We start from the raw sequence: 26822 nt of genomic DNA on the forward strand, positions 1-26822 counted from the left end.
ACAATGCCTCAAACCATCATTATTGTGGAGAACGACTAGTCTTAGTATGCTCATTCCCATTGAATGATTAGGTAAGTATCATCATCCATGATTTCTGTGGCTCCTTTTGAATAACCATATATTGAAGCTTTGAAGTTATGCATCATGGTTGAAATGTAAACTAAATATAATGCACGTGTTCTCAGTTTGATATGGTATCTGTCATGCACAAGAAAAATAGCCATGCTATCATTGCTATGAGCTAAAAAGCCGGTTCATTTAATATGTAGACCCATCAATCTCATATGGAAAAGACACATAATTTGGGAAACGGCAGTATCTCCACAAGTTTGGAATAGATAAGGACAGAGCTCGGCGAGCAGAGGAATTTCCACATTAAATGACAATGCAAGTACCTATTATTCAAGTAAAAATTGTAGTTTTCTAAACAAAGCACGTCAAGTACGACAATGTTTCTTACGTAGAATCCAAGAAAATTTGTCCACTGGATTGTTAAAAACAACTTGGGCTAGTCTGTTCAATCGTCTGCATCATTTGACATTAAACCAACTGTTGTGGATGGAGCTCAGCTCACAACCTCTAGTCTCAACACCAATAATTGAACAATTCTGAAATTAGGGGATTAGAATCCAAACCAATCTTTTAACATTTCACACTACATAAGTGAAGGGGAAGGAGGCAAGGAGAGTAACCAATATTCTTATATTTCAGTTGCCTTAAGTTTTAGTGAAGAGAATATAAGGGAAAATAGACCTAATGAGTTCCGAGGGAGAAATTGGTGAAGAAGTCCAGCCAAGAACCTACTGGAGATGGAGCAAACAAGATTTCCTGCCAGAAGAGTCCTTTCAAAATTGGAGCGCATATCGAACTGCCTTGTCACAGACGCGCCACAGGTTCAAGGACCGACTCATAAGCAGATCAAATGATGAAAATGAGACTAGGGAGCTCCCGAAACAAAGTGAGAATAACATGAAACGTTGCCTCACATGGTGGGATCTCATCTGGTTTGGTTTCGGTTCAGTAATTGGTGCAGGCATCTTTGTGCTTACTGGGCAAGAAACGCATAGACATGCTGGACCAGCTATTGTCTTGTCCTATGTTGCTTCAGGTATCTCGGCAATGCTCTCTGTCTTCTGCTACACTGAATTTTCAGTCGAAATACCAGCGGCTGGTGGATCTTTTGCTTACCTCCGGATTGAGTTAGGAGACTTTGTAGCATTCATAACAGCAGGAAATATACTTCTTGAGGGTGTTGTAGGAAGTGCAGCAGTTGCCAGAGCCTGGACTTCTTACTTCACATCGCTCTTGAATCGTCCCTCCAACTCATTACGCTTCCACACAAATCTCACTGGGGGCTACAATCTCCTGGACCCAATAGCTGTTGTTGTTCTGGCTGTAGCTGCTACAATTACAATGATCAGCACAAGGAAAACCTCTTACTTGAATTGGATAGCATCCGCAGTCAATAATGTTGTAATATTGTTTGTATTGATTGCAGGGTTTTCCCAAGCTAAACTCTCAAATATGAAACCTTTTATGCCTTTTGGGCCTAAAGGGGTCTTTCAAGCAGCTGCAATTGTTTACTTTGCTTACGGAGGATTTGACAACATTGCCACCATGGCCGAAGAAACCAAAAATCCATCCAGAGACATACCGATTGGATTGCTTGGATCAATGTCAATCATAACTGTTGTATATTGTTTAATGGCACTTTCACTGCCTATGATGCAGAAATACACAGACATAGACCCAAATGCAGCTTACTCTACCGCATTTCAAAGTGTGGGCATGACATGGGCCAAGTACCTGGTAGCTCTTGGTGCTCTCAAGGGAATGACCACTGTTCTTCTGGTGGGAACACTTGGACAGGCTCGGTATATCACTCACATAGCACGAGCCCACATGATTCCACCATGGTTTGCTCTTGTCCATCCAAAGACAGGAACCCCCATAAATGCTACACTCTTGATAGTTGTTTCAAGTTCCTGCATTGCTTTCTTTTCAAGCTTGGACGTCTTGACAAGCCTGTTATCGGTGAGCACACTCTTTATCTTCACGTTGATGGCTGTTGCACTTCTAGTGAGGAGATACTACGTGACAGATGTCACCCCAAAACCACATCTCTTGAAGCTAGTTGTTTACTTGGTGATCATTATTTCTTCCTCAATAGGGACTTCAGCTTACTGGGGATTGAATCCCAATGGTTGGATTGGTTATGTTGTGACAGTTCCTCTTTGGTTCTTTGCAACTTTGGCAATGTCAGTGTTTCTACCTCAACAGAGGTCACCAAAAGTCTGGGGGGTTCCACTGGTTCCTTGGTTGCCATCCTTGTCAATTGCCACAAATATTTTTCTCATGGGATCTTTGAGTTCTTCTGCTTTTGAAAGATTTGGAATATGCACTGTTGTGATGCTTATATACTATGCTTTCTTTGGCCTTCATGCAACCTATGATATGGCCCATAAGAAAGGTATGCCAGAATCGCCAGAACCACTGAAAGTTATCAATAGCAATACTAGAGAGAAGGCAGAACCTTGAAATCACCCCTGAATGTCAATGATAGCAACATCAGAGAAAAGGAAGATCCCTGAAACAGAAGTACTCTGAATTTCTTTGTAAGGAATGCATCCTCTTCAGTTTGATTTCATATTATGACACAACTATTTCTAAGCCCAAATTATTCTAAATTGTAAGAGTAAAGAACTATCCTACTTATAGCTGTTGATTACTTTTAATAGAATGATATCAAATTTCACAACAATCTTGATTTTTGATAGGATAATAGAATGCAAGCTGACACCATATGTAAATAAGAAAAAAATGTACTAATCTGCATAGAAAGATTTACGAGACTGGGTTCATGGCCTCTTAGGCACATTTGTGAGAAGGCACTAATATGATGGGTATGCCGAGATTTTCTTTGAAATATATATAATCTACAAAGGACTTAAAACTGAACTTTGTTGTTCACTTTCCTCAGTCTTCTGGAGCAACTAAACTGAGTAGAAAAAGTACTGGTGCAGGGCAGAATTCCAAATCATTTTTGGATCTCGGGCTAGGTATTAATAAATTCAGTTATATGTATCTTGGCTCAGTCCTAGGTTTAAGTTAGTGACAAATGGCTTAAAGTATCTTGACAAACGAGTTGAACAAACTCATATTTGGGTTGATGTGGTCTTTGTTATTGGGTGGACTGTGACTTTTAAGAGCCTATGTCAGTTGAAGTTGGGAATCAGATCTGAGTTTACTATAAGAGTGGTCCTGAGCTCTCTCATCCTAATTACATTATCTCAATTTTTTTCAAGAGTTTGTTTGCCTCTTGTTCTCCTAGTTCACTTTTTTGTAGAGTGCTGCTAGATATGAATACCTTGGGGTATAGAATAATAGAAGTCACTCCTTGCAGTTGGAGATAGTGGATCCTACATATGTATCTACACTAAACATATACACAAGGAGTGGGAGTTTCATTTGGTTTCATCACTCACATCCATCAAGAAGCAAGAGAAAGTTACTCCTCAGCACATATCAAGACAACCTAAAAAAGTGTCACTGATGTACATAGAGCTAATGGTAGTTCCTTGTGCTAGTAAAGGTTGCAGAGGGCTGATTTTAAGAGTTAATATGGTTGTCAGGTTATAAAAGTTGTTTCATCTTTCTAGCAGGAACACCTTCCCATCTATATCTAATCATAGACAAAGGAAAAAGTAATTAAAGGTTCAAGACAATCAATGACCATAATATGCGAAGCATAAGATAAGATGACAGTTTTTGAGTCTGTACCTGAATACAAATTGACTATTCTACCAATAGAAATGTCAATTCCCCAACAAGCCTATTGTTTACTTGTCCCGGGTTAACCTGTAACAACTGTAAGCAAGGAAAATTCAAAACTGTAATTGTGTATATCTCTACCACAAAAAATAAATACCTAGTACAAGATTTGATTGCAGTTGGTATAGTTTCAGTCAAGTGCACCTGACATATGCTGTTTAGGGGACTGAATAGGAGGACCTCTTTTGAACGTTTGCACATTTTCACGTAACAGACATTCCACTCATCAATATTTGCAAAAGTGCCACTGTAAGACGCCTTCATCAGATCCAACTTTTCAGAAATGTTTCATAAGAGAACAAATTGGTAGAAAGTTAAAGTAAACAATGTTGATAGCACTAACCCTATTCTGCTGGATCACATATATCATTAATCCTTCAATCAATAATAATCCTCAGTTTTTCGATGTTTCCCTTTCCAATACATTTCAACAGATATAACATGTAGCAACAGAATGTTGTGTAATAAAACAATCAGTGATTCTAAAATACATTACTTCATGGGATTCAAATTTGCTCACCACCAAAGTAACCACTCAATATAAAACTGCCAAGTGTTATAAAACATTATTATAGTTAATCATGATGTTTTATTAAACAAATAAATTTTAGATATTAAATTAATTCTACATGACGTGGCAAGTTTTAATTGGGTGGTGATATCACCACAAAATAAAAATGGTGAGCAAATTTGAATCTTACTTCATGCAGCGAGCTCTCCTTGGTATAGTATGTCCTTTTAAACCCAAAATAAAAAAAAAATAGTATAAAAGATTGTCTAAATCAAATGGATTAAAATGCCTACTCTATAAGCAAGCAGACTTCATGCCGAAAAATAGAAGCATAATCAATGGTCTAATGCTTTGAAAAGGAAAAAATGAGGCCTTACTCATAAATTAGCAATATAGGCTGCTCCAACATTTGTCAATGGCTGCTCTAACCTTCTTAGGCTTGCAAAGCTCTTGTACGACTCTTGTCCAAGTAGAGGCTGTCGGCGGCAAAAACTTTTTCAGCATCACTTCAACAATTCTGGAAGCACCTACTATCCTCTGCCGCTTAATTAGCCGGACAACTAGCCCATTTAGGAACTCCCTCCCATCTTGAGGTGGGTCGAGCTTTTCTCCCAAAGTTGTTAGGAAGATGTCACAAGTAACTAAGTCAGGATCACAACCCCGATCCAACATACTGTTTAAAAGATCAACGGCACGTGAGATGTTACGCTGCTTGCAGAGAGCATTCAAAAGTATGTTATAAGTGATGACATCGGGCTGACATTCAGGTTCCTGAGAAAGCATTTCATTAAAAAGTTTCAAACCCTGCTCAACCAATCCATCGTTGCAAAGGCCATGAATCATTGAGCTATAAGCCACAACGTCTGGTTTATATCCTCTGGCAAGCATCTGCTTCCACACCATCAAGGCCTCTTTAACTTTCCCGTCCTTGCAAAAACCATGAATTATGACACTGTAACAGACCTCATTACGTATAACATTATTGTCTGTCATTTCTTTCCACAAAAGAATTGCTTTATAACCCTGACCTGCCTGGAAGAAACCCTTCATTAAGGAACTGTAAGCGTAGGAATTGGGCATGCAACCATTATGCACCATCTCACAGAATACTTCCTTAGCTTCATCAGGTTTTCCATCCAAACAAAGACCATCTATAAGAGCACTATACACCACGGTGTTGGGTTTACATCCCTTTTCCATCATCTCCTTCCACAATTTCATTGCCTCTTCAGATTTTCCCTCCTTGAACAATCCACTAACAAGAACTGAATAAATATACTCATTTGCACGACGCCCTCTTTCTTCCATAGATATCAACACTCGAGCTCCATCAAGAGATCGTCCTTGCTTAACAAGTCCATTGATGATTGTCCCGTAGGTGACATCATTGGGCACACATTTATTCAAAACCATTCTATCCAAAAGACTCACTGCCTTCTCCAACTTCCCCTGGAGACACAAACCATGTATAAGTGTGTTATAAGTCACTTCATTGGGAATACACCCCTTAAGAAACATATTATCAACAAGCTTTGCCGCACGCCCCAAGTCACCCTTCTTGCACACTGCATCAATCAACACATTGAACGTCGCAGGACTCGGTGAGCAGCCCTCAATCTGCATCTCATCCAACAAAAACACGGCCTCGTCAATCCGATTCACCTTGCACAACCCATCCATCAATGTACAATACGTAAACACATCAGGAGCACAATCCCTGACCGGCATTTCCCTAAACTTCTCGACAGCCTTATCAACCAATCCAAACCTACACATGGCCTTAATAATCAAATTATAACTAAGCACATTCGGCAAAATATTCATGTTTCTATCACCAACAACATGATCATAAAACTCCAATGCATGGGCATAATGACCCTCCTGTACAATAACATTAAGAACCGAATTAAACGACTTAACAGTCCTCCTACACTGAAACTCATCTACCATTCTATGAAACAAGTCTACAGCTTTATTGGGCAAATGTGCTTTCCCAAAAGCTCTAAACACAGCAATGAAACTCCTCTCAATAAAAACTCTCCTTTCGCGTTTCATTCGATCCAGAACCTTCTCCAAGGACCCAAAATCCCCCAGACTCGCATAGTTCTCAATGAGTGAATAAAAAGTTGAATCACCTGACTTGTAAGACCCAAAGTTCGGACCTTTCCTGAAGATTTCGTCGGAAATTGGGGGCTCTGGTTCGTCATTGTCTGATGGAACTGAAAGAGATGAGAGGTGACATTGGAGTGAAGGAGATGAGAGGTCAATTGGGAAGAGGGTGTGATTCTTGAGGCGTTGGTGGATTGAGGAGGTGAGGAGCTTTGAGTAGTGAGTTGGGCATTTTGGCATAGGGTTTTAGAAGGGGTTTATTGGGTTTAAGGGTGTTTCAGAATCAAAGAAGTGGGTTTTGATGGGTTTTGGGCATTTCAGAGAGAGGGAAAGTCTCACAGAGAAGTGGGTGAAGGGTGTGGAGCTCAAAAGCTATGTTCTTTGGGGGGTTTGGAGGGTTTTTGAGCTCAACAGAGAGCTAACCTGGGAACTCTGATTGGGAGCTCGCTATTTTCTACAATCAGAGGGTTTTTGTTTTTGGGATTCAGCAAGTTAATTGTATTTACTGATTTAACGCAGTGAAAAGATAATAATTCTTCATTGATTTACTGCATCATAGTAAAAGGACTGATGTTGAAACAAAAAATATAATTAGCCCAGGGTTATGGTGAAGGGAGGTTGAGAATTTGATCATTAGATTGGATTTCTCTCCAATGTAATTTTTCTATTAAAAAAAAAAATATATATATATATATATATATATACACACACACAGTGACATATCTCATATATACAAAGTTATTTGGACTGCAGCTCAACCCAATTTCTCCCGAAAAGTTACATATGCCGTAAAGTGTATTACATTTACATTAGTTTTTCATAGACCAAATTGTTTAGGCATTCGTTTTATCTCAGGTCCTTGGTTGAGTTGGTTCGTACACCAATAGTTTCTTTCGGACACATTTTTTAAACCATGCTCTATGAATACTAAGTTCATGCCACAAGTCAGGCTGCGGCCACAAACCTAGTCCCGAGCCCTAGTGCTCGAGACCTCTAGTGGTTCTGTGATAAAAATACGAGTTGTTCATATTAAAGCTCAAACTTGGCTTGTTTCCTTTACGAGCTGAGCTCGAACAAGCTAAAATCATGTCAAGCTCAATACGAACTAAAGCTTCTCAAGCTCCCCGAAGCATTTACACTCGCATTACAATTCTGGTAAAACATGAACTTAAGACCTGTAACTCCCAACTTCGGAGCATGAACAGTCACATTACAACTTTTGTTCTGGTAATCACTAATTGGCAACCAGAAATAGAGCATTGGATTAGGTTCGTTAATAACTTCTCTTTACAAGTACGACTTCGTAAAATATGAAAGCAAGCATGAAGAAGATCCAAGCATTGCAGATTTCCAAATTCCAATACATCAAACATATCTCATACAGAAATATGTTACTTGTGAACATTTGCATTTCTCTTGTGTTTTGAAATACCTGGAACTTTTATCTAACTAGGAGGCTAATCATTAAAAAGCAGTCCTCCTGTTATTCATCATAATACTAGACACCAAATCTTAGAATCATATAACAGCAAAGATAAAATAATTATTCCGGAACTTCATCAGCAGAGGAAACCATGTTGAGGACATGAAGAAGATCTCCAACCTTTATGACATTTCCCTTCACGCCAGCAATCAGAGAGTCTTTGCAAACTAGATACTGCCCGAAGTAGACCTGAAAAACAATTTACAATGCTACAATGTGATCATGTGTATAGATGGAGGAATAGGGTGCAAAAGCCTTCAATTAGTTATAAGTTTATAACTCACCCTTCCCCGCTGTTTCCGAGATGGATACACAGTTGCATCCGATCGAAATTTCTTGAGAGTTTCATTTGGCTCAGTTCCTTGAATGCCAGTCTCTTGATTCACCGTAGGTATCTGAAATACAGTATGTAAACATCAGAGGGTACTATTAAAGTACTCAGGTCCTGTTGATGAGCATAAAGGTTTTGACAAGTTGATTTCAGCAGCACATTGTTTCTTTTATTTCCTTTGATCACACTACCTATAGGGGTATGATTCCCAAAGCAATATTCAACCCTGTTTTGTATAAACCTCGCATGCAGGCCTTGCTTAGCTAGAGTTTAACAATGTAGCTATGATAATAATATTTTGCTTATAATACATATTCTTGCAAATAAATATCCCAACCAAATGTCCAAGGTTCACAGACATGAAGTACTTAACCAACGAGATACTACACCTTTAACAAAAGAGAAAGCCCCAACTCTGGTGGCTTTGATGGTTTAAGGTGATGATAGTTAGCATGCGCATCGAAGTATTTAGATTCCAATTGTTAATTACTACAAAATACTACTATTGAGGACAAAATGCATTGGAAATAGCTTGACAACCATCAGACAGGCAAAAAAAAATGCGGAAGGGATATAGCTCTTATACGGTTATACCTTGCAGCGGTAGCACAGCATGCAGCATTGAAATGTGAACTTGTTTATCCTGACATCTGTCCATAAGTCTTCTGAAAATGGTTCACAACCATCAACAAGAATGCTGTGACATGCAAACAGAAGTATTTGAGAATCAGATCTATGCATATTTATTATGAAACTGATAACATTGAGGTCTTCAATAGAAGTACGTACTGGCAACAATAAGCATTACAGTATACATGCTATTGAAAATCAACAAAAGTTTCACTACCGAAAACAAAAGATCAAATTTGATGCTTGTCAAACAATATAAGGAGATGTTATATAAGAAGAAAACTACTTGGGTCTGAAACGGTTAATCGGTACAGGGTCCTTCAGATGCTCATTTAGTGTATCCAATGATGCCTGCAAAAGTACAATGAAAAGATCTAGGTTGGAGCCCCCATCTCAGAAGCAACTAATATTTCCACTTCTCAATCTGCCTAACCTGAGACGCTATTAAGTATGGAAAAATGTCAGAGAACATGATTTGCTTCCCCCCAGCATATTCAGGTTCCACAGGTTTATGAGACCAAAAGGAAGGTTTCACAGGTCTAGTTTCTGAAGCTGCATTTAGAATACAACACATTCAAATTTTTATTTTCTAGTCTCAAATGTGCAAAATATAATGATATCAATACATACATAATAACTGCGCAAGATGCAATTGCGTACGTAGCTGAACTGAAAATTGTAATTTATATATACCACCGCTATCAGAAATATTCTCAGTAATATATCAGTGCCTGACTCTTTTGAAAGTACGTACCACATGAAACTGTACCTGCATTAAAGCGAACAAGTCGACTAGGTTTCCCAAGATAGTTAGAAAACCATTTTGATGCATCAGCTCCCTCGTCTAAGGCAGCACCAGACCATTCCCATATTGAAACTCCATTTGCTATTTCTTGTGGTGGACTCATAGAAATCTTCAGTTCATCCATGCCAGGTGCTTTTAATACTGAAAAGTGAATGACAGATCACTTCCAAGTTATTAAAACAGAATAACTCAGCAGGAAACTCTGAATGTTGAGACACATTAAGCGTAATGGTCATGCATTATGAGGAACAACTTTGCTTATCAGTATTGCATCATAGTGGTGTTTTTTTAGAACTGGTTTTACATATGGTGACTAGATTTCAAACTAAATTTAACGTGAGAGATGAAATAATGATAACGAAGATGAGCGCAATAATGTGACTACTTTTAAGTATGAGAAGAAACATTAGACTATTAACATAACTCCAGAATTAGATTACATGTGACTTAAGTGAGAACACAGAAAGGCTAAACAAATAGGAGTCAATCACAACATCTCCAGCTTAATATTAACTTTTTTTCCGCTGCAGAAAGCATAGTTTGAGTGTACTGTGGAAGTTTTGTAGAATGGACAAACATTAATGCCTTTACCCAGATAAGAGCTGCTAGTAGGTTCCCAACCCTCTAGGAATGCCTCGTTTGGTAGCTGTACCTCAACACAAGCAAGCTTTGGTTCAACTCTTTGAGTATATGCTCTCCTTTTTTCATTTATAACTAACCATTGTCGATCCCATCGAAACCCTGTACATCCAAAGCAGGAAGGGACACGCAAAGATTACTATCTCAAAACCTAATTTGAGAGAGTCTAGATAATACTCCCTCCTGGAAAATCAGAGGGTACAAGAAAAGTTGGATCATGCAAAGACAACACCTCCAACAAACTGATAATAAGAACTAAGAAACTGTGGGGGAAAAAGAACAGAATAATCTGCTTTAATTAGCAAATGTACATTTCTTATTAGGCATAATATAAAAGAACAGAATTCCATGTCGTATTCAAGGATAAAGCTCAACTGGGTCAAAAGGAATAATATTGATTAAAGTACAAGAAATAGAACCACAGAAGAAAATTATACCAGTAGGGGTGATAGGTGCTTCAGAAACCGAAATCCCTCGACATGATTTAACTGGATATATGAAGATTGATGAGACTTTGGCTATGGCTTCTTGTGATGGTTGCTTCTCCATCCTCTCTTAATGTTGTTATGCAGTCTATAGGCAGCTGAGCTATACAGTCTATAGGCAGCAGAGTCTGTTCTGGTTTGCTTCAGATTACATGTGACACAAATAATTGAGAGTGAGAGTCAACATCAAAAACCAGAAAGACAACCCACCAAACTTAACCCTTTGCTGATTATAGTATCCAGATTTGGTTGAGACAAAGAGCCCAAAGTTTGCCGCTTTGCCAAGCATCTTTTGTGGGGCAGAGTTAGAACATGGCATGGTCAGCTGTGATGCAGCATCTCTATGTAGTTACTGCCAAATGTCCACATTTTGAACTCATTTTAATCCCTCCAAATGCAGCAACCCTTGATTCTTAGAAGGATACTTCTTCTCTACTAAACTACTCACAACCACAACTCACCCCATTCTCACACTCAGGCCTCGTTGGCATAGAAAACCTTTGCTCCCAAACCCGGTTCACTCTCTTCTGAGCCGCCATTGCGACCTACATTGAAATGACTCATACAGGTATATATAGCACCAGACAACTTGAATTTGTGGAAACAGATTCATGCCCATTGTGTCAAACTTAGGTCTGTATTATCTTCAGTGACTGGCTAATACCCTTGACAATGTGTGTGGCAAAACTTCTTGAAAATACCATAGTTACGTTCGTTGTAATGTGTATTTGCATTTAGTCAAATGTTATTTCATATCTTGCTATAGCATTTTGGGACATATATATAATTCTGGTGTATTTTGCAAACACTAGAATGTCATACTGACTTAGATTAATTGCATCACATAACAGCAATGCATTTTCCTATGAGCATTAATCATATTGAGTTGCTTAATGGACTGAACTACAACAAGTGGAAGAGTGATATAGAATTGAATATGGGGATCTTGGACTTTGATCATGTGTTGAGGGAGGAACCACTTGCAGAATTGGCCACAAATGCAAGCAAAGAAGCAAAAGACAAGTATGCTCAGTGGCATAGGCACAACAGAATGGCATTGATCTGCATGAAAAAGAGTATGACAGATGCTGTTAAAGGAGGAATTCCTGATTCTGAGTATGCTAGAGTTTATTTTAACTCTATTGCTGAGAAGTACAAGGTGTCTGACAAAGCAAAAATATGGAATTTGATGAACAAGCTTATTAGGATGAAGTTCAATGGCCAAGGGAGCATAAGAGAGTACATAATGAAGGGGATAGACATCGCTGGAAAGCTAAAAGGTCTGAACATGACCATTGAGGACTCCTTTCTGGTACACCTACTGCTCAACACATTGCCAGATCAATACAACCACCTCATGTCAAGAGTCTCTACAACACTCAGAAAGAGAAATGGAGTCTGAATGAACTCATTTCAATATGTGTGTAGGAGGAAGAAGAGATAATTAAGAAAGGCAAGGCAGTAAGTGTGAATCTAATGACAAAGCCAAAATTTAAGAAAACTTTTGGCAATAAGAAATTCAAGGGCAGCACTTCAAAGAATGCTGTGAAACCTGAAAATGATAAGGGAAAATGTCTCAAAATCTCAGGTCCTGTGAAATGTTTCTTTTGTAAGAAGTTAGGCCATTTCAAGAAGGATTGTGAGGGATTCAAGAATTGGTTGAACAAGAAAGGTACGTTTCTGTCAAAAACTATTTTTCTTAGAGTCTAAAGTTTTTAATTTTGACAACTCGATCATGGTGGTTTGATACTGGCTCACCTATACATATTGTCAATTCACTACAGGGATTATCAAGGATAACAATCCCAAAAGGGAATGAGACAAGTGTTTGCGCAGCAAATGGCCAAAGGGTGGCAGTTCAAACAAATAGGAATTGTTGAATTATGTTTTAGGAATAATTTTGTATTAGTACTGAACAATGTTTACTGTATTCCAGCAATAAAGAGAAACCTGATCTCAAGTTCTCAATTTGTATTAGGTGATGACTATGGCTTTTCCAGTAATAATATAGATATGTATTTCTATTTTAAAAATGTTTGTTTTGGTGATGCTAAGTTTTTTGTTTTTTGCTTTTGAGAAACTGTCAACTCAATTTTATTAATAATAAACAGAACAAAAATTACAATGGATAGATGTAGATGTAGAAACTACATCAAAATATAAAATAACAAAAGAAATACTAGATGCAAAAAAGCATTGGAAATAAAACCTAACAAGGGTACGAAGGGATGCAATTAAGCATTTGATGAAGCACCAGCCAGAGTCCGGGCATTTGGTGATGCTAAGTTGATAGATGGTCATTGGTTAATCGATTGTGTCAATAATGCAGTATCCCAACCTCTAGATGTTCTGTCAATAAACAAATCATCAGGATCCAAAAGGAAGAGCAATCCTAGTTCTTCATCTTTTCTATGGCATACGAGGAATTAGGACACATTTCTAACTCTAGGCTGCAAGAACTTGTTAAGCAAAGTATTTGACCTCAATTAGATTTTGGTGATTTTGAAACCTGTGTGAGTTGTTTGAAAGGCAAGATGACTAATGCTAGAAATTTTGGTTCTAAAAGAGCTGAAAACTTGCTTGAACTGATTCATACAGATGTATGTGGTCCTTTTCCAATCCAAACCATTTGTGGAAATTGTTATTTTGTCACCTTCATTGATGACTTTTAGGTATTGCTTTGTTTATTTAATTTCTGAAAAGTCTCAAGTCTTAGATGTTTTTAAAGTGTTCAAAACAGAAGTTGAGAGACAAACTGAAAAACTTATCAAAATGGTAAGATCGGATAGAGGTGGTGAATACTACAGAAAGTATACTGAGAAAGGACAACACAAAGGTCCTTTTGCCATGTATCTGGAAGAATGTGGCATTAAAACTCAATATACAACACCATACACACCTCAACATAATGGTGTCTTTGAAAGGAGAAATAGAACCTTAATGGATATGGTAAGGAGCATGTTTGCAAGATCTGGGCTTCCAAAGTACTTATGGGGGGAAGCCTTAAAGACAGCCAACTACATATGCAATAGAACACCAAGTAAAGCTGTTAAAGGAACTCCTTTTGAGCTTTGGTGCAGATACAAGCCTAGCTTGAATCATATGCATGTATGGGGCTGTAAAGTAGAAGCAAGAGTCTATAATATAGAGAAAAATGATAAGTTGGACTCACTCTCTGTCAGTGCTCATTTTATTGGTTATCTAGAAAAATTGAAGGGATTCAAGTTCTACAACTCAAGAAGAGGCAATATAATTTTTGAAACAAACAGAGCCACATTTTATGATGAAATATTTGATGATATTGAAAAGACAGATGAAGGCTCAAGCACAGAACAAGCACATCAGAATATGGAAGAATGGTTCGTCTATCAGGACTGCAGTAATGTTTCAATCCTAAATCAGGACTGCAGCAATGTATCAATCCCAGATCAGGATTGCAGTGTTACACAAGTCCTAGACAATGGAACACAACTTGCAGAAGCAGTAGCATCTGAGAATGAAAACACAGTAAATGAAAATCAAGTTCAGCATTTTGAAAGTGTGGAAAACTCAGAAATTGATATTGCTGGTACATCAGAAGTAGTGAGAAGATCTACTAGAACCAGAAAACCAGCAATTTCTAATGACTAAGTTGTACTTAACTGAAGCTGACCTTGATTTGGGGGAAGAAGATCATGTGTCACTAAAGGAAGCTATGCAATCAAAGCACAGTGAGCAATGGAAGATGGCAATGCAGGATGAGCTTTTAAGCATGTCCAAAAATGAAGTTTGGACTTTGGTGGATAGAACAGAACATATGAAACCCATAGGTTGCAAATGGGTTTTTAAAACCAAAAAGGATGCAACTAGAAAGGTAGAGAGGCACAAGACTAGATTGGTAGCAAAGGGATATAATCAAAAGGAAGGTATTGACTTCAATGAGACATTTTCTCCAGTTTCAACAAAGGAAGCATTCAGAGTGATCATGGCTTTGGTGGCACACTACAATTTGGAGTTGCACCAGATGGATGTCAAGATAGCTTTTCTAAATGGAAGTTTGCTTGAAGAGATATATATGTTACAACCAGAGGAATTTGTTGATGATGAGAAGAAGGTCTGCAAGCTTCAAAAGTCCATTTATGGACTCAAACAAGCATCCAGACAATGGTTTCTAAAGTTTGATGAAGTCATTACCAAGTTTGGATTTGAAGAGAATAAGTTAGATGAATGTATATACTGCAAGGTCAGTGGGAGTGAAGTGGTGTTTTTGATCCTATATGTAGATGATATTTTGCTAGCTAGTAGCAATATCAATCTACTAAAATCTACCAAGGAGTTTTTGCTGCAGAACTTTGATATGAAGGACATGGGCGAAGCGCATTATGTTCTTGGAATTGAGATTACTAGAAACAAAAGCTTGTGCACACTTGGTTTGTCTAAAAAGAACTATATTGATAAGATGTTGCAGAGGTTTGGTATAGAGAAATGCAGGTCTGGTGAATCACCTATGTCAAAAGGTGATAAATTACATAAAGGTCAGTGTCCTCAAAATGCATTGCAAAGGAAAGGAATGGAGAAGATACCATATGCTAGTTTAATTGGGAGTTTAATGTATGCTCAGGTTTGCACTAGACTCGACATAGCTTTTGCTGTGAATATGTTGTCAAGATACCATTCGAATGCAGGACATGAACATTGGGTGGCTAGGAAGAAAGTTTTGAGGTATTTGAAGAACATAAGAGATCATATGCTTGTGTATAGAAAATTGGAGGATCAGGAATTGAGAGTAGAAGCTTACACTGATGCATCATACAAGCAAGACTCAGATGATTTGAAATCAACATCAGGTTATATTTTCATGCTAGCTGGAGGTGCAATCTCTTGGAAAACAAACAAGCAATCCTTGACAGCCACTTCAACGTTTCAAGCGGAATACATAGCCATTTATGAAGCTACTGCACATGCTTTATGGTTGAGAAATTTCATTTTGAGATTGGGGATGGTGGATTTCATAGAAAGACCTCTGCCTATTTATTGTGATAATGCTGCAGTAGTATTCTTCTCAAAGAATAACAGAAGAATATCTGGTTCTAGAAACATAGATGTTAAATACTTCTAAGTTAGAGAAAGTGTCAGAGATAAGGAAGTGGAGGTGATTAAGATAGGCACCAAAGAACAACTAGCAGACCCCTTAACCAAGGCATTATCAGTTTCTGTTTTCATTGATCATGTTAAGAATATGGTAGTGTTAGACTCCATAGATATGTGATGCATTTTATGTGAACTAGTTGTGTCAACTTTTATATTTTAATAAATCAGTATCTTCATGAAATTCATCATCTGATATCTTATCATTTGAATAAAATTAGTTTTCAACATTTAGTTGCTGTATAGGTAGAACATGTACATTTGCAGAACCATGTATATATAAGGAACTTGATAATGATATACCAAATCATTGAATATGTACATATGCAGAAGAACCTGATACTGATGTGCCAAATCAGTAGGATAATGCAGCACTTCATCTAGTTGAAATTAATTTTGGATCAAATATATGTTACAAATCGATTACTGTAAATATTAAACAAGTACAAATCACACTTGAGGTAGTTCCTGTAATTTTGCTTGCTATATTGTGATTGCAGAAGATTAATGTTTTGCTAATTCATTATAGTCTTCTGTAGTTCAGGAAAATTGACAGAACTTTGAGGACAGATAGTGTTTTTGAACTCTGGTGCACACTTAAGAAACAACTCATTAATACAATAGATTATGTGTGATGTCTAGTTCAGTGGGAGAGTGTAAAGCCTCATTAGAACTAGACATAAGCATTGTCTAGTTAAGCTGATATTTTTGAGAAGTTTAGAGTTCAAATAAATACTAATACGTTGTATATATAAACTTGTAATCGAAAATAGTTTTATATATATTGAAATCTGTTTGAATTTGAATTTCAAATAATTTGAATTTCAAATGGTGTGGTTATCAATATCAATCCAATCTGACAAGGATAAGGAAGTTATGCAGCAGTTCCTTAATGGATGGAATTGCATAACTGTTTTGTCTCATATAAAGGATAAACAAGGCCTGCATTGATCCCTGCTAGAACACCAAACCTCAATCAAATTGTCCCATTAACAATCTGAGATCAAGGGTGGATCTAGGAGAAGAACAATGGAAGGAGGCAATGGAACTAGTTAGTATCTCTACACACCCTTTGTCTTTTATTTCAATTCATATCGTATACTGCCATATATATATATGCTTATTGTGTTATAGGAATATTGCAGTGATTTATGCATCCTAATTTAGGATCAGAATAAGATATCAGTCCTATATTTGTCATAGTTGATTTTGTTCATGTAAATTTGCAGACATTAGGATAGATATACTGTTGCAGTCCTAAATTATGATACAACTATTACAGCACTCCTAACATGCAAATTATAGTATAACTTCTAACAAGATTGAGAGAGATGAAGTTACTTGGAATTCACAGGTTGCTGCATCAAGTGCATCGTGTCAGTTTGAGGATTCGAAACTTGCTCTAGAGGCATTTACGAAACAGGACTTTATCAAGATTAGGTTCATAAATGATGCGGGAAGCGTGAACACGATAGTAAGAGGCTCCGTCAAGCGTCGAAAGCCATATGAGATGAGGTAGAATCCACTAGCAATTACGGGCACAGCCGTAAGAAAAATAGAGAAACTTCTCTAAGATTTGGTTTTTTATTGATATCTTGAATCAAAATTACAATCTAAGAGATGCCTTATATATAGGGCACATAGCATAAAGCTAATACAACTAGAAAATAAAAAGAATAATTTATTATAGACTAAAACTAGAAAACCTCATTAAATAAAAATCAGAAATAAAATCCTAGATACTAAAGAATATTACGCAAATATATAATTGGAATCCCAACCTAGATTTTGTTTGAGAATCCCGATATATCCAAATTTATGATTAATTCCATCATTAAGAAGTCTATTTGAATACCAGTTTTCAATATTCAAATTATTCTTCTTGATGTGAAGACGCTTCTTTCTTTTCGAGATTCTTTGTTGAAATTGGCTAAAATCTCGTCCTACATCAATAAACGACTTTTTATTACAAGCTCAACCAAGTAAACTATGAAGCAAGCATAAAGAATATTAGAAAATTACTCATAAGTGTCACTTTGAAACTTTAATTAGCTATAAGGCCACATAAATTTTTTTGTACACATAAGGCCACTTTTATTTTCAAATTATTTTGTCTATGACAATTATGCCCTTCCACTGTTTCTAACCTCTCAAATAATATATATATATATATATATATATATATATATCTCTCTCTCTCTCTCTCTCTCTCTCTAATCGAGATGCCGTTGTATACCTCAGGAGTTCGCCGGAGACGACCTGGAGGCGTGAAATCGATGTCGTTGCAGACCTCACGAGCTCGCTGGCGACGACCTGGAGGCATGGTGCGACCGGCACAAATCGAAACGATGCTGTTACAGACCTCACAAGCTCGCCGGTGATGACTTGGAGGCATGGCGTGATCTACACGACAAAGTCGTCATGGTCTCCGGCTCTTCGACGAGGCCTCCACAGCCACCATTGCCTCTTCCTCCACCTCACCTCCATCGGAACCTTAAATGAGGCTTCTTCTCCGGCAACGATGACAAGGCCCGCAACCTCTTCAACTCGAATCAAAATCCCCAACCGGTGGCTTTCTCTTCAGATTCGATCTCAACCACCACCAGGTACATTGTACGGTACCTCTAATCCTAGATCTCCACCTCTTTTAATTGCTGGGTTCTGGTTTCAATTTCGTTCTTGTAATCGATTTCGATGTGCCTGATTTGATGCATTGTTGGCTTTGGTGTGTTTGCTCGAGTGGTAGTAATATTTTGTCTGTGGCATAACTTCGAACACCTGGTGTGCAGTTTAATACAACTTGTTTGTAAGCAAATTTCTGTAAAATCTTGTGAAATTATTACTGTGGGTCGTGTTGTATTATGTTATTGGAACTTTGATTTTTGATCTTCTGCTTATCATAAGATGGAAACTTGTTGCATGGAATGGAATCAAATTGTTCCTTTTAATAAAATGGAGAAATCTTTGCTTTGTTGTTCTGATGTGATTTGTTGGTAGTAGCTTTTGGTTTTTGTGAGAGTAGGTTTTGGTGTTGGTTAGTGTAGCTCAGGGCTTGAATACCGTATTGTTTTCACTCAAACTTGCGATTGTTGTGTCAATGAAGCTGAAAGATATTATCACAACTATGATAGTAGGTTTTTAAAACTATAGAAGTGGCTTTTTATTTTCATAGTTTTGTCAGACTTTGAGAATAGCTTTCTCAGTTTATGGGAGTAGTTTTTTTTCTACTTGGTAGTAGCTTTTGGTTTTTGTGAGAGTAGGTTTTGGTGTTGGTTAGTGTAGTTTTTGTTTTACTTGATAGTAGCTTTTGGTGATGGTGAAAGTAGCTTTTGTTACTGGTGATGGTGACAGTAGCCATTTGTTGCTGGTGAGAGTATCTTTTTGTGTCCGTGACAGTAGGTTTTGTTAATGGTGTTAGTAGCTTTTGATTTTTGGGAGCGTATCTTTTATTGGTAACAGTAGCTTTTGTTGTTTGTGACAGTAGCTTTTGTGACCTCGCTGGAGGTTGCCGGAAATTTCATCAGAGTAGCTTTTGTTGCTAGCTACAGTAGCTTTTTGCGTTAGTGACAGTAGCTTTTGTGGTCGCTGGAGTTGACCAGAAGTTGGCCGGAGATCCGCCGGAGGTTGACCTGAAGTTGGCCGGAGTTCGCCGTAGGTCGGCCTGAGACCCGCCGGAGTTGACCGGAGACCTCGCCGGAGAGGAGAGAGAGAATAAATGTTGATTTTGTACTCTAGTGGCATTTATGTAAATATATTTATGTAGTGGCATTTATGTAAATATATTGGTTTTTAATATCCAAAATATAACATCTTTTTTAACGTAGTGGCCTTAAGAAGGAAAAAACTAGTTTGTGGCCTTATGGCTAAAAAAATATTCTAAGATGCACTTATATGTAATTAACCCAAAGAATATCCAAGCATTGCATATTTCAAGGATATCTCATATTGTCATACTTTGAATCTGTTTGCATTCTCTTCTTTTATTTAACTACCTGAAACTCTAAACTAAGCGGGAAGCTAATCATTAACAACTAACCATTTTTGTTATTCCTAATCTAGACAGCAGTTCTAAGTATCATCTAACAGCATGGATAAAGTAGTTCACAAAATTCAAGTTGCTGCTTCATCAGCAGAAGAGACCATCTTGAGGACAGAAACAAGATCTCCAACCTTCACGACATTTCCCTTCACATCTCCTATAACAGAGTCTCTCCAAACAAGATTCTGCCCGAAGTAGACCTGAAAAATTACTCACAATCTTAAATGTGATCATTTGTATATATGGAGGACTATGGTGGAAAGTCTTGAACTAGTTACTCACCCTTCCCTGCTGTACGTTTTCTTGTTGGACGTAAAACTGCATCAGACCGGGTTTTCTTAAGAGTGTCGTTTGGCTCAGGTCCTGCAATGCCAACGCTTGATTGATTGTAGGTACCTGAAATACATAAAAGTGTCATAGTAAGGATATCAGGATTCATCATAGATGTCTTTTGAAAATGCTCAGCTCACTGATGATTTAAAAGTTATAGCAAGTCTGTTTTAGTCTTTTAGAAGCAGATTTCATAAACTTCCATAGAACATGAGCATCTAAAGTCTGGAAGAGTTCTCCCAAGATGTTGGGCACTATGGCAGCTTAGCAACAACTTGGGGTTAAATGGGAAGTGTAATTTCTATAGCCGAAATTGTTATATGACCACAGAAACATACGACCCTTACATGCAATATGCTTTCTTTAATCCTTGCAATTTTAGATGTGGAAATAAATTCCATCATATAACCACTTGACTTCTAAGTTCTAATACACATGGTTGCAAATAAGATATCCACAACAAATGTCTAATGACTCCCAGCCATGGCTTTAAGTTAGAAAAATTGAGGCGGTGAGATTTTACACCATCAACTTTTCAAATCATTAGATTAAGAGTTGGATTTCTCTCCAATGTAATTTTTAAAAAAAAAAAGAAAAAGAAAAAGTACACACAGTGATGGATCTTATATGTACAAAGTTATTTGGACTGCAGCTCAACCCAAATTTCTCCTGAAAAGTTACATATACCATAAAATGTAGGGAAAATGATCATGTACCCAATTTCAGCTTAAAAATTACCCACTTGCTTCACCAACTGTTTTTTAACCCCATTTACCCAAAACACTTTAAGGGATTATTTCCCTAATACCCAATTAATTCTTTTTTATTCTTTTTTGGGACTTTTTTGCCCTCTCCTTCTTTTTCACTTAGAGGGAGAAGTCATCCTCCACCTTGCCGGCCTCCGGTGACTAGTGGTCGGGCGCCGACTCCGGTGACCGGAATCCCGCGACCAGTGACAGGAATCTGGCAACCGGTCACAGGAATTGGGAATCCGGCTACCGGAATGGTGTCCGGATTCCGGCGTCTGAATTTATTGCCCCCTAATAATACCTAGTAACCATATTATTGCCCCCAGTAATCATATTATTGCCCCGCAATACTCATATTATTGCCTCCCAAATTTATATTATTTTCGTCCAGTGAATTGTATAAACTCCCAAAACCAAAATGAATACACTACAGGGCACAATTGATCATATTATTGCCCCCCAGTAGTCATATTATTGCCCCCCAATACTCATACTATTGCCTCCTAATAATCATATTATTGCCTGAATAATCATATTATTACCCTCCAATAATCATATTATTGCTCTCAAGTGAGCCAAAATAAATACATTTCAGATACAAAAAAAAAATAAAAAATTTCAATATACCAAAAAAAAAAAAAAAAAAAGTGCTCTGGGCACCCACGTCTAAAGCTGATCGTGATTTCTCGCCGGTGCTAGTGTAAGAGAGAGATAGGTGATTGGGCTTGGTTGTATTGGAACTCGATTGTGTACGAGAGAAGCATGGGGTTGATATCGTCAGTGTCGGGGCGAGAGACGGAGATGATGGTGGTGGTGGGCAACTCCTCGAAAATCCTCGGGGGCTGGAACAACAAGTGCCGGAACGATAACAACTACAATGGTGAGGCTGCGGAGGTTCGGGATCGCCAATCAATCGAACGGCGATGAGAACGTTGTAGTGGCTGGAGCTCCAACTGGAGCTTCTTCGTCGTCTTCAGGTTTGGACTGCATCTCCGGCACGGCGATCGGAGAGAGAGAGAGACAGACCGGAGGTGGAGATAGATCATGGGGAGAGGGAGAGAGAGAGAGAGAGATTGGAGGTGGAGATCGGGGGGAGAGAGAGAGAGTTTGGGAAGGAGAGAGAGACTGAGAGGAGAGGGATGAGTTTTAATTTAATTAATAGGGGCTAAAATGTCAATAGATGTTAGATTGAGTAAATGGGGTTAAAAAACTCTTGCTGGAGTAAGTGGGTAATTTTTAGTCTAAAATTGGGTAAGTGGTCACAAACCCTAAAATGTATTACATTTACATTAGTTTTCCATAGATCAAATTATTTAGCCATTCGTTTTATTCCAGGTCCTTAGTTGAGTTGGCTCGTACACCAATAGTTTCTTTTGGACGCATTTTTAAAACCATGCTCTATGAATACTAAGTTCATGCCACAAGTCAGGCTGCAGCCACGAACCTAGTCCCGAGCCATAGTGCTCGAGACCTCTAGTGGTTCTGTGATAAATATACGAGTTGTTCATGAGCTCATATTAAAGCTCAAACTTGGCTTGTTTCCTTTACGAGCTGAGCTTGAACAAGCTAAAATCATGCCAAAGTTCAATACGAACTCAAGCTTCTCAAGCTGCTCGAAGCATTTACACACATTACAATTCTGGTAAACATAAACCGAAGACCTGTAACTTCCAACTTCGGCGCATGAACAGTCACATTACAACTTTGGTTCGTTAATGACTTTTCTTTACAAGTACGACTTTGTAGAATATGAAAGCAAGCATGAAGAAGATCCAAGCATTGCAGATTTCAAACACTTCAAACATATCTCATACAGAAATATGTTACTTGAACATTTGCATTTCTCGTGTGTTTTGAAATACCTGGAACTTTTATCTAACTAGGAGGCTAATCATTAACAAGCAGTCCTGTTATTCATCATAAGACTAGACCAACTCTGATGCAGAACAGATGGCGGTCCAATTTCAAGAACAATTGGATCGTGCCAAAGGTGGAAAACGAAAAGTGACTAGTAGACGTGAAATGGGCCTCCGGAGTCCGATTGGGACGCACTTTACCTTTTCGGAAAGGGAATCGCGCCAGAAATCAAACTCGTCGCTTTACCACGACCTGTGACCTTTTTCGGGCTTTCGAGGTCATTTAGGGCCTCAAAACTGCATTTTTCTATTTTACCCGTTTTTGGTTTTCTTAGTTATTTTTGGGTTGTTTTCGTTTTTATCCATGGGCCTTAGGGTTTCGTTGTTAGTCGCCCTAGGGTACTTTTCTCTTATATCTTTTATCAATAAAATTTGAGATTATTCTCTTTTATCTCTGGTGGACTCCAGAATCTTTTGCTTAGGTTTATTGCTGGTAAACCTAGTTATCAATCCGTCTGCGTCAAACTCTTAGGATCATATAACAGCAAAGATAAAGTAATTATTCCGGAACTTCATCAGCAGAGGAAACCATGTTGAGGACATGAAGAAGATCTCCAACCTTTATGACATTTCCCTTCATGCCTGCAATCAGAGAGTCATTGCAAACTAGATACTGCCCGAAGTAGACCTGAAAAACAATTTACAATGCTACAATGTGATCATGTGTGATGGAGGAATAGGGTGCAAACGCCTTCAATTAGTTATAAATTTATAACTCACCCTTCTCCGCTGTTTCCGAGATGGATACACAATTGCATCCGATCGAAATTTCTTCAGAGTTTCATTTGGCTCAGTTCCTCGTATGCCAGTCTCTTGATTCACCGTAGGTATCTGAAATACAGAATGTAAACATCAGAGGGACGATTAAAGTACTCAGATCCTGTTGATGAGCATAAAGGTTTTGACAAGTCGATTTCAGCAGCACATTGTTTCTTTTAATTCCTTTGATCACACTATCTATCCCTGTTTCCCAAGGAAATATTCAACCCTGTTTTGCATAAACCTTGCATGCAGGCCTTGCTTAGAGCTTAACTATGTAGCTATGATAATAATATTATGCTTATAATACATATTGATGCAAATAAATATCCGAACCAAATCTCCAAGGTTCACAGACATGACTTATGGTTAGAGAAAGTACTTAAACGATGAGATACTACACCTTTAACAAAAGAGAAAGCCCCAGCTCTGGTGGCTTTGATGGTTTAAGGTGATGATGGTTAGCATTCGTATCGAAGTATTTAGATTCCAATTGTTAACTGCTACAAAATACAACTTTGAGGACAATATGCATTGGAAATAGCTTGACAGCCATCAGACAGGCAAAAAAATGCAGAAGTGATATAGCTCTTATACCTTACAGCGGAAGCACAGCATGCAGCATTGAAATGTGAAATTGTTTATTCTGACATCTGTCCATAAATCTTCCGAAAATGGTTCACAACCGTCAACAAGAATGCTGTGACATGCAAACAGAAGTATTTGAGAATCAGATCTATGCATATTTATCATGAAACTGATAACATTGAGGTCTATCTTTAATAGAAGTACTGGCAACAATAAGCATTACAGTATACATGCTATTGAAAATCAACAAAATTTTCACTACCGAAAACAAAAGTTCAAATTTGATGCTTGTTAAACAATATAAGGGGATGCTATATAAGAAGAAAAGTACTTGGGTCTGAAACGGTTAATTGGTACAGGGTCCTTCAGATGCTCATTTAGTGTATCCAATGATGCCTGCAAAAGTACAATGACAAGGTCTAGGTTGGATCCCCCATCTCAAAAGCAACTACTATTTCCACATCTCAAGCTGCCTAACCTGAGACGCTATCAAGTATGGAAAAAGGTCGGAGAACATGATTTGCTTCCCCCCAGCATATTCAGGTTCCACAGGTTTATGAGACCAAAAGGACGGTTTAACAGGTCTAGTTTCTGAAGCTGCATTTAGAATACAACACAATCAAATTTTTATTTCCTAGTCTCGAATGTGCAAAATATAATGATATCAACACATACATAATAACTGCGCAAGATGCTATTGCATAGCTGAGTTGGAAATTGTACGTAATTTATACCACCACTGTCAGAAATATTCTCAGTAATCAGTGCCTGACTCTTTTGAAAGTACCACATGAAATTGTACCTGCATTAAAGCGAACAAGTCGACTAGGTTTCCCAAGATAGTCTGAAAACCATTTTGATGCATCAGCTCCCTCATCTAAGGCAGCACCAGACCATTCCCATATTGAAACTCCATCTGCTATTTCTTGTGGTGGACTCATAGAAATCTTCAGTACATCCATGCCAGGTGCTTTTAATACTGAAAAGTGAATGACAGGTCCCTGCGAAGTTATTAAAACAGAATAACCTAGCAGGAAACTCTGAATGTTGAGACGCATTAAGCGTTATGATCATGCATTATGAGGAACAACTTTGCTTATCAGTACTGCATCATAGTGGTGTTTTTTAGAACTGGTTTTACAAAAGTTGATTAGATTTCAAACTAAATTTAATGTGAGAGAAGAAATAATGATAACGAAGATGAACGCAATAATGTGATTACTTTTAGGTATGAGAAGAACATGAAACTATGTAACATTAAGAAACTCCAGAATTAGATTATATGTGACTAAGTGAGAACACAGAAAGGATAAAAAAATAGGAGTCAATCACAACATCTCCAGCTTAATATTAACTTTTTTTCTGCTGCAGAAAGCATAGTCTGAGTGTACTGTGGAAGTTTTGTAGAACGAACAAAGATTAATGCTTTTACCCAGATAAGAGCTGCTAGTAGGTTCCCAACCCTCTAGGAATGCCTCGTTTGGTAGCTGTACCTCAACACATGCAAGCTTTGGTGCAACTCTTTGAGTATATGCTCTCCTTTTTTCGTTTATAACTAACCATTGTCGATCCCATCGAAATCCTGTACATCCAAAGCAAGAAGGGACAAACAAAGATTACTATCTCAAAACCCAATTTGAGAGAGTCCAGATAATACTCCCTCCTGGAAAATCAGAGGGTACAATAAAAGTTGGATCATGCAAAGACAACACTCCAACAAACTGATAATAAGAACTAAGAAACTGTGGGGGAAGAAAAGGTTAATACATACTTCATGGAAATTGTACTTGAATAATCTGCTTTAATCACCAAATGTACATTTCTTACCAGGCACAATATAAAAGAACAGAATTTCAAGTAGTATTCAAGGATCAAGGTCAACTAGGTCAAAAGGAAAAATATTGATTGAAGTACACGAAATAGAACCACAGAAGAAGATTATACCAGTAGGAGTGATAGGTGCTTCAGAGACCGATATCCCACGACATGATTTAACTGGATATATGAAGATTGATGAGACTTTGGCTGTGGCTTCTTGTGATGGTACCATCTCCATCCTCTCTTAATGTTGTTATGCAGTCTATAGGCAGCAGAGTCTGTTCTGGCTGGTTTGCTTCAGATTAAATGTAACACAAATATTCTCAAAAAAAAAAAAATGTAACACAAATAATTGAGAGTGATAGTTGAACCTACCAAAAACCAGAAACCTGAACCTAACAAACGTAACCTTTTGCTGATTATAGTATCCAGATTTGGTTGAGACGAAGAGCCCAAGGTTTGCCGCTTTGCCCTAAATTGACTAACATCTTTTGTGGGGCAGAGTTAGAACATGACTTAGTAGTCAGCTCTGATAGTCAGCAAATGTCCACATTTTGAACTCATTTTCATCCGTCCTTATCCACCAACCCTTGACTCTTAGAAGGATTACTTCTCTACTCAACCACTCACTACCACAACTTATTCCATTCTCACCCTCAACCGTTGCTGCAT

At 37.9% G+C, this 26822-nt stretch overlaps 4 protein-coding genes across 8 annotated transcripts; 1 reads left to right on the forward strand and 3 right to left on the reverse strand.

The window, feature by feature from the left end:
* Nucleotides 1–580: 580 nt before the first annotated feature.
* Nucleotides 581–6912, reverse strand: LOC112203915 (pentatricopeptide repeat-containing protein At4g20090). Of its 3 annotated transcripts, XM_040506153.1 has the most exons (5): nucleotides 6478–6695; nucleotides 4720–6223; nucleotides 3976–4078; nucleotides 3781–3867; nucleotides 581–2546 (listed from the first exon to the last, which is right to left on the reverse strand). In XM_040506153.1, the coding sequence occupies exons 1-2, from the start codon at nucleotides 6547–6549 to the stop codon at nucleotides 4727–4729; spliced, it is 1569 nt and encodes a 522-aa protein (XP_040362087.1). In that variant the 5' UTR covers nucleotides 6550–6695; the 3' UTR covers nucleotides 581–2546; nucleotides 3781–3867; nucleotides 3976–4078; nucleotides 4720–4726. The 3 variants fall into 3 exon arrangements, with proteins under 3 accessions (XP_040362087.1, XP_040362085.1, XP_040362086.1); XM_040506151.1 differs by having other exon boundaries at nucleotides 4720–6912; XM_040506152.1 differs by having other exon boundaries at nucleotides 3976–4089; nucleotides 4720–6912.
* LOC112203916 (cationic amino acid transporter 5) lies at nucleotides 722–2855 on the forward strand. Its single transcript, XM_024344813.2, has one exon. It carries the CDS (start codon nucleotides 757–759, stop codon nucleotides 2536–2538), a length of 1782 nt encoding a protein of 593 aa, XP_024200581.1. The 5' UTR covers nucleotides 722–756; the 3' UTR covers nucleotides 2539–2855.
* Nucleotides 6913–7762: 850 nt separating the features above from the next.
* LOC112165533 (mitochondrial amidoxime reducing component 2) lies at nucleotides 7763–10987 on the reverse strand. Of its 2 annotated transcripts, none has more exons than XM_024302079.2 (8): nucleotides 10777–10987; nucleotides 10292–10441; nucleotides 9650–9841; nucleotides 9329–9447; nucleotides 9182–9246; nucleotides 8860–8962; nucleotides 8219–8329; nucleotides 7763–8123 (listed from the first exon to the last, which is right to left on the reverse strand). In XM_024302079.2, the coding sequence occupies exons 1-8, from the start codon at nucleotides 10886–10888 to the stop codon at nucleotides 7995–7997; spliced, it is 981 nt and encodes a 326-aa protein (XP_024157847.1). In that variant the 5' UTR covers nucleotides 10889–10987; the 3' UTR covers nucleotides 7763–7994. The 2 variants fall into 2 exon arrangements, with proteins under 2 accessions (XP_024157847.1, XP_024157848.1); XM_024302080.2 differs by having other exon boundaries at nucleotides 9665–9841; nucleotides 10777–10983.
* A 9002-nt stretch (nucleotides 10988–19989) lies between these two features.
* Nucleotides 19990–26776, reverse strand: LOC112165534 (mitochondrial amidoxime reducing component 2). 2 transcript variants are annotated; one of them, XM_024302082.2, is made up of 9 exons: nucleotides 26277–26776; nucleotides 25765–25914; nucleotides 25135–25311; nucleotides 24811–24929; nucleotides 24664–24728; nucleotides 24342–24444; nucleotides 23706–23816; nucleotides 23451–23613; nucleotides 22713–23003 (listed from the first exon to the last, which is right to left on the reverse strand). In XM_024302082.2, the coding sequence occupies exons 1-8, from the start codon at nucleotides 26386–26388 to the stop codon at nucleotides 23485–23487; spliced, it is 966 nt and encodes a 321-aa protein (XP_024157850.1). In that variant the 5' UTR covers nucleotides 26389–26776; the 3' UTR covers nucleotides 22713–23003; nucleotides 23451–23484. The 2 variants fall into 2 exon arrangements, with proteins under 2 accessions (XP_024157851.1, XP_024157850.1); XM_024302083.2 differs by lacking the exons at nucleotides 22713–23003; nucleotides 23451–23613 and adding an exon at nucleotides 19990–20190.
* Between the last annotated feature and the right edge of the window lie 46 nt (nucleotides 26777–26822).

The sequence above is a fragment of the Rosa chinensis genome, chromosome 5 (assembly GCF_002994745.2).
Source record: "Rosa chinensis cultivar Old Blush chromosome 5, RchiOBHm-V2, whole genome shotgun sequence".
Taxonomy (NCBI): Eukaryota; Viridiplantae; Streptophyta; class Magnoliopsida; order Rosales; family Rosaceae; genus Rosa; species Rosa chinensis.

Excerpts from the sequence above, each read along its gene's own strand:
- LOC112203916 (XM_024344813.2), top strand. The coding sequence starts at position 757 with ATGAGTTCCGAGGGAGAAATTGGTGAAGAAGTCCAGCCAAGAACCTAC.
- LOC112203915 (XM_040506151.1), bottom strand. The coding sequence starts at position 6,691 with ATGCCAAAATGCCCAACTCACTACTCAAAGCTCCTCACCTCCTCAATC.
- LOC112165533 (XM_024302079.2), bottom strand. The coding sequence starts at position 10,888 with ATGGAGAAGCAACCATCACAAGAAGCCATAGCCAAAGTCTCATCAATC. Across the intron at positions 9,842-10,291 it reads TACTAGCAGCTCTTATCTGG|TATTAAAAGCACCTGGCATG; the intron begins GTAAAGGCATTA and ends TTCACTTTTCAG. Across the intron at positions 9,448-9,649 it reads TGCAGGTACAGTTTCATGTG|CTTCAGAAACTAGACCTGTG; the intron begins GTACGTACTTTC and ends TTCTAAATGCAG.
- LOC112165534 (XM_024302083.2), bottom strand. The coding sequence starts at position 26,388 with ATGGAGATGGTACCATCACAAGAAGCCACAGCCAAAGTCTCATCAATC. Across the intron at positions 24,729-24,810 it reads CATACTTGATAGCGTCTCAG|GCATCATTGGATACACTAAA; the intron begins GTTAGGCAGCTT and ends GTACTTTTGCAG. Across the intron at positions 20,191-23,705 it reads CTCGGAAACAGCGGAGAAGG|GTCTACTTCGGGCAGAATCT; the intron begins GTGAGTTATAAA and ends GTAATTTTTCAG.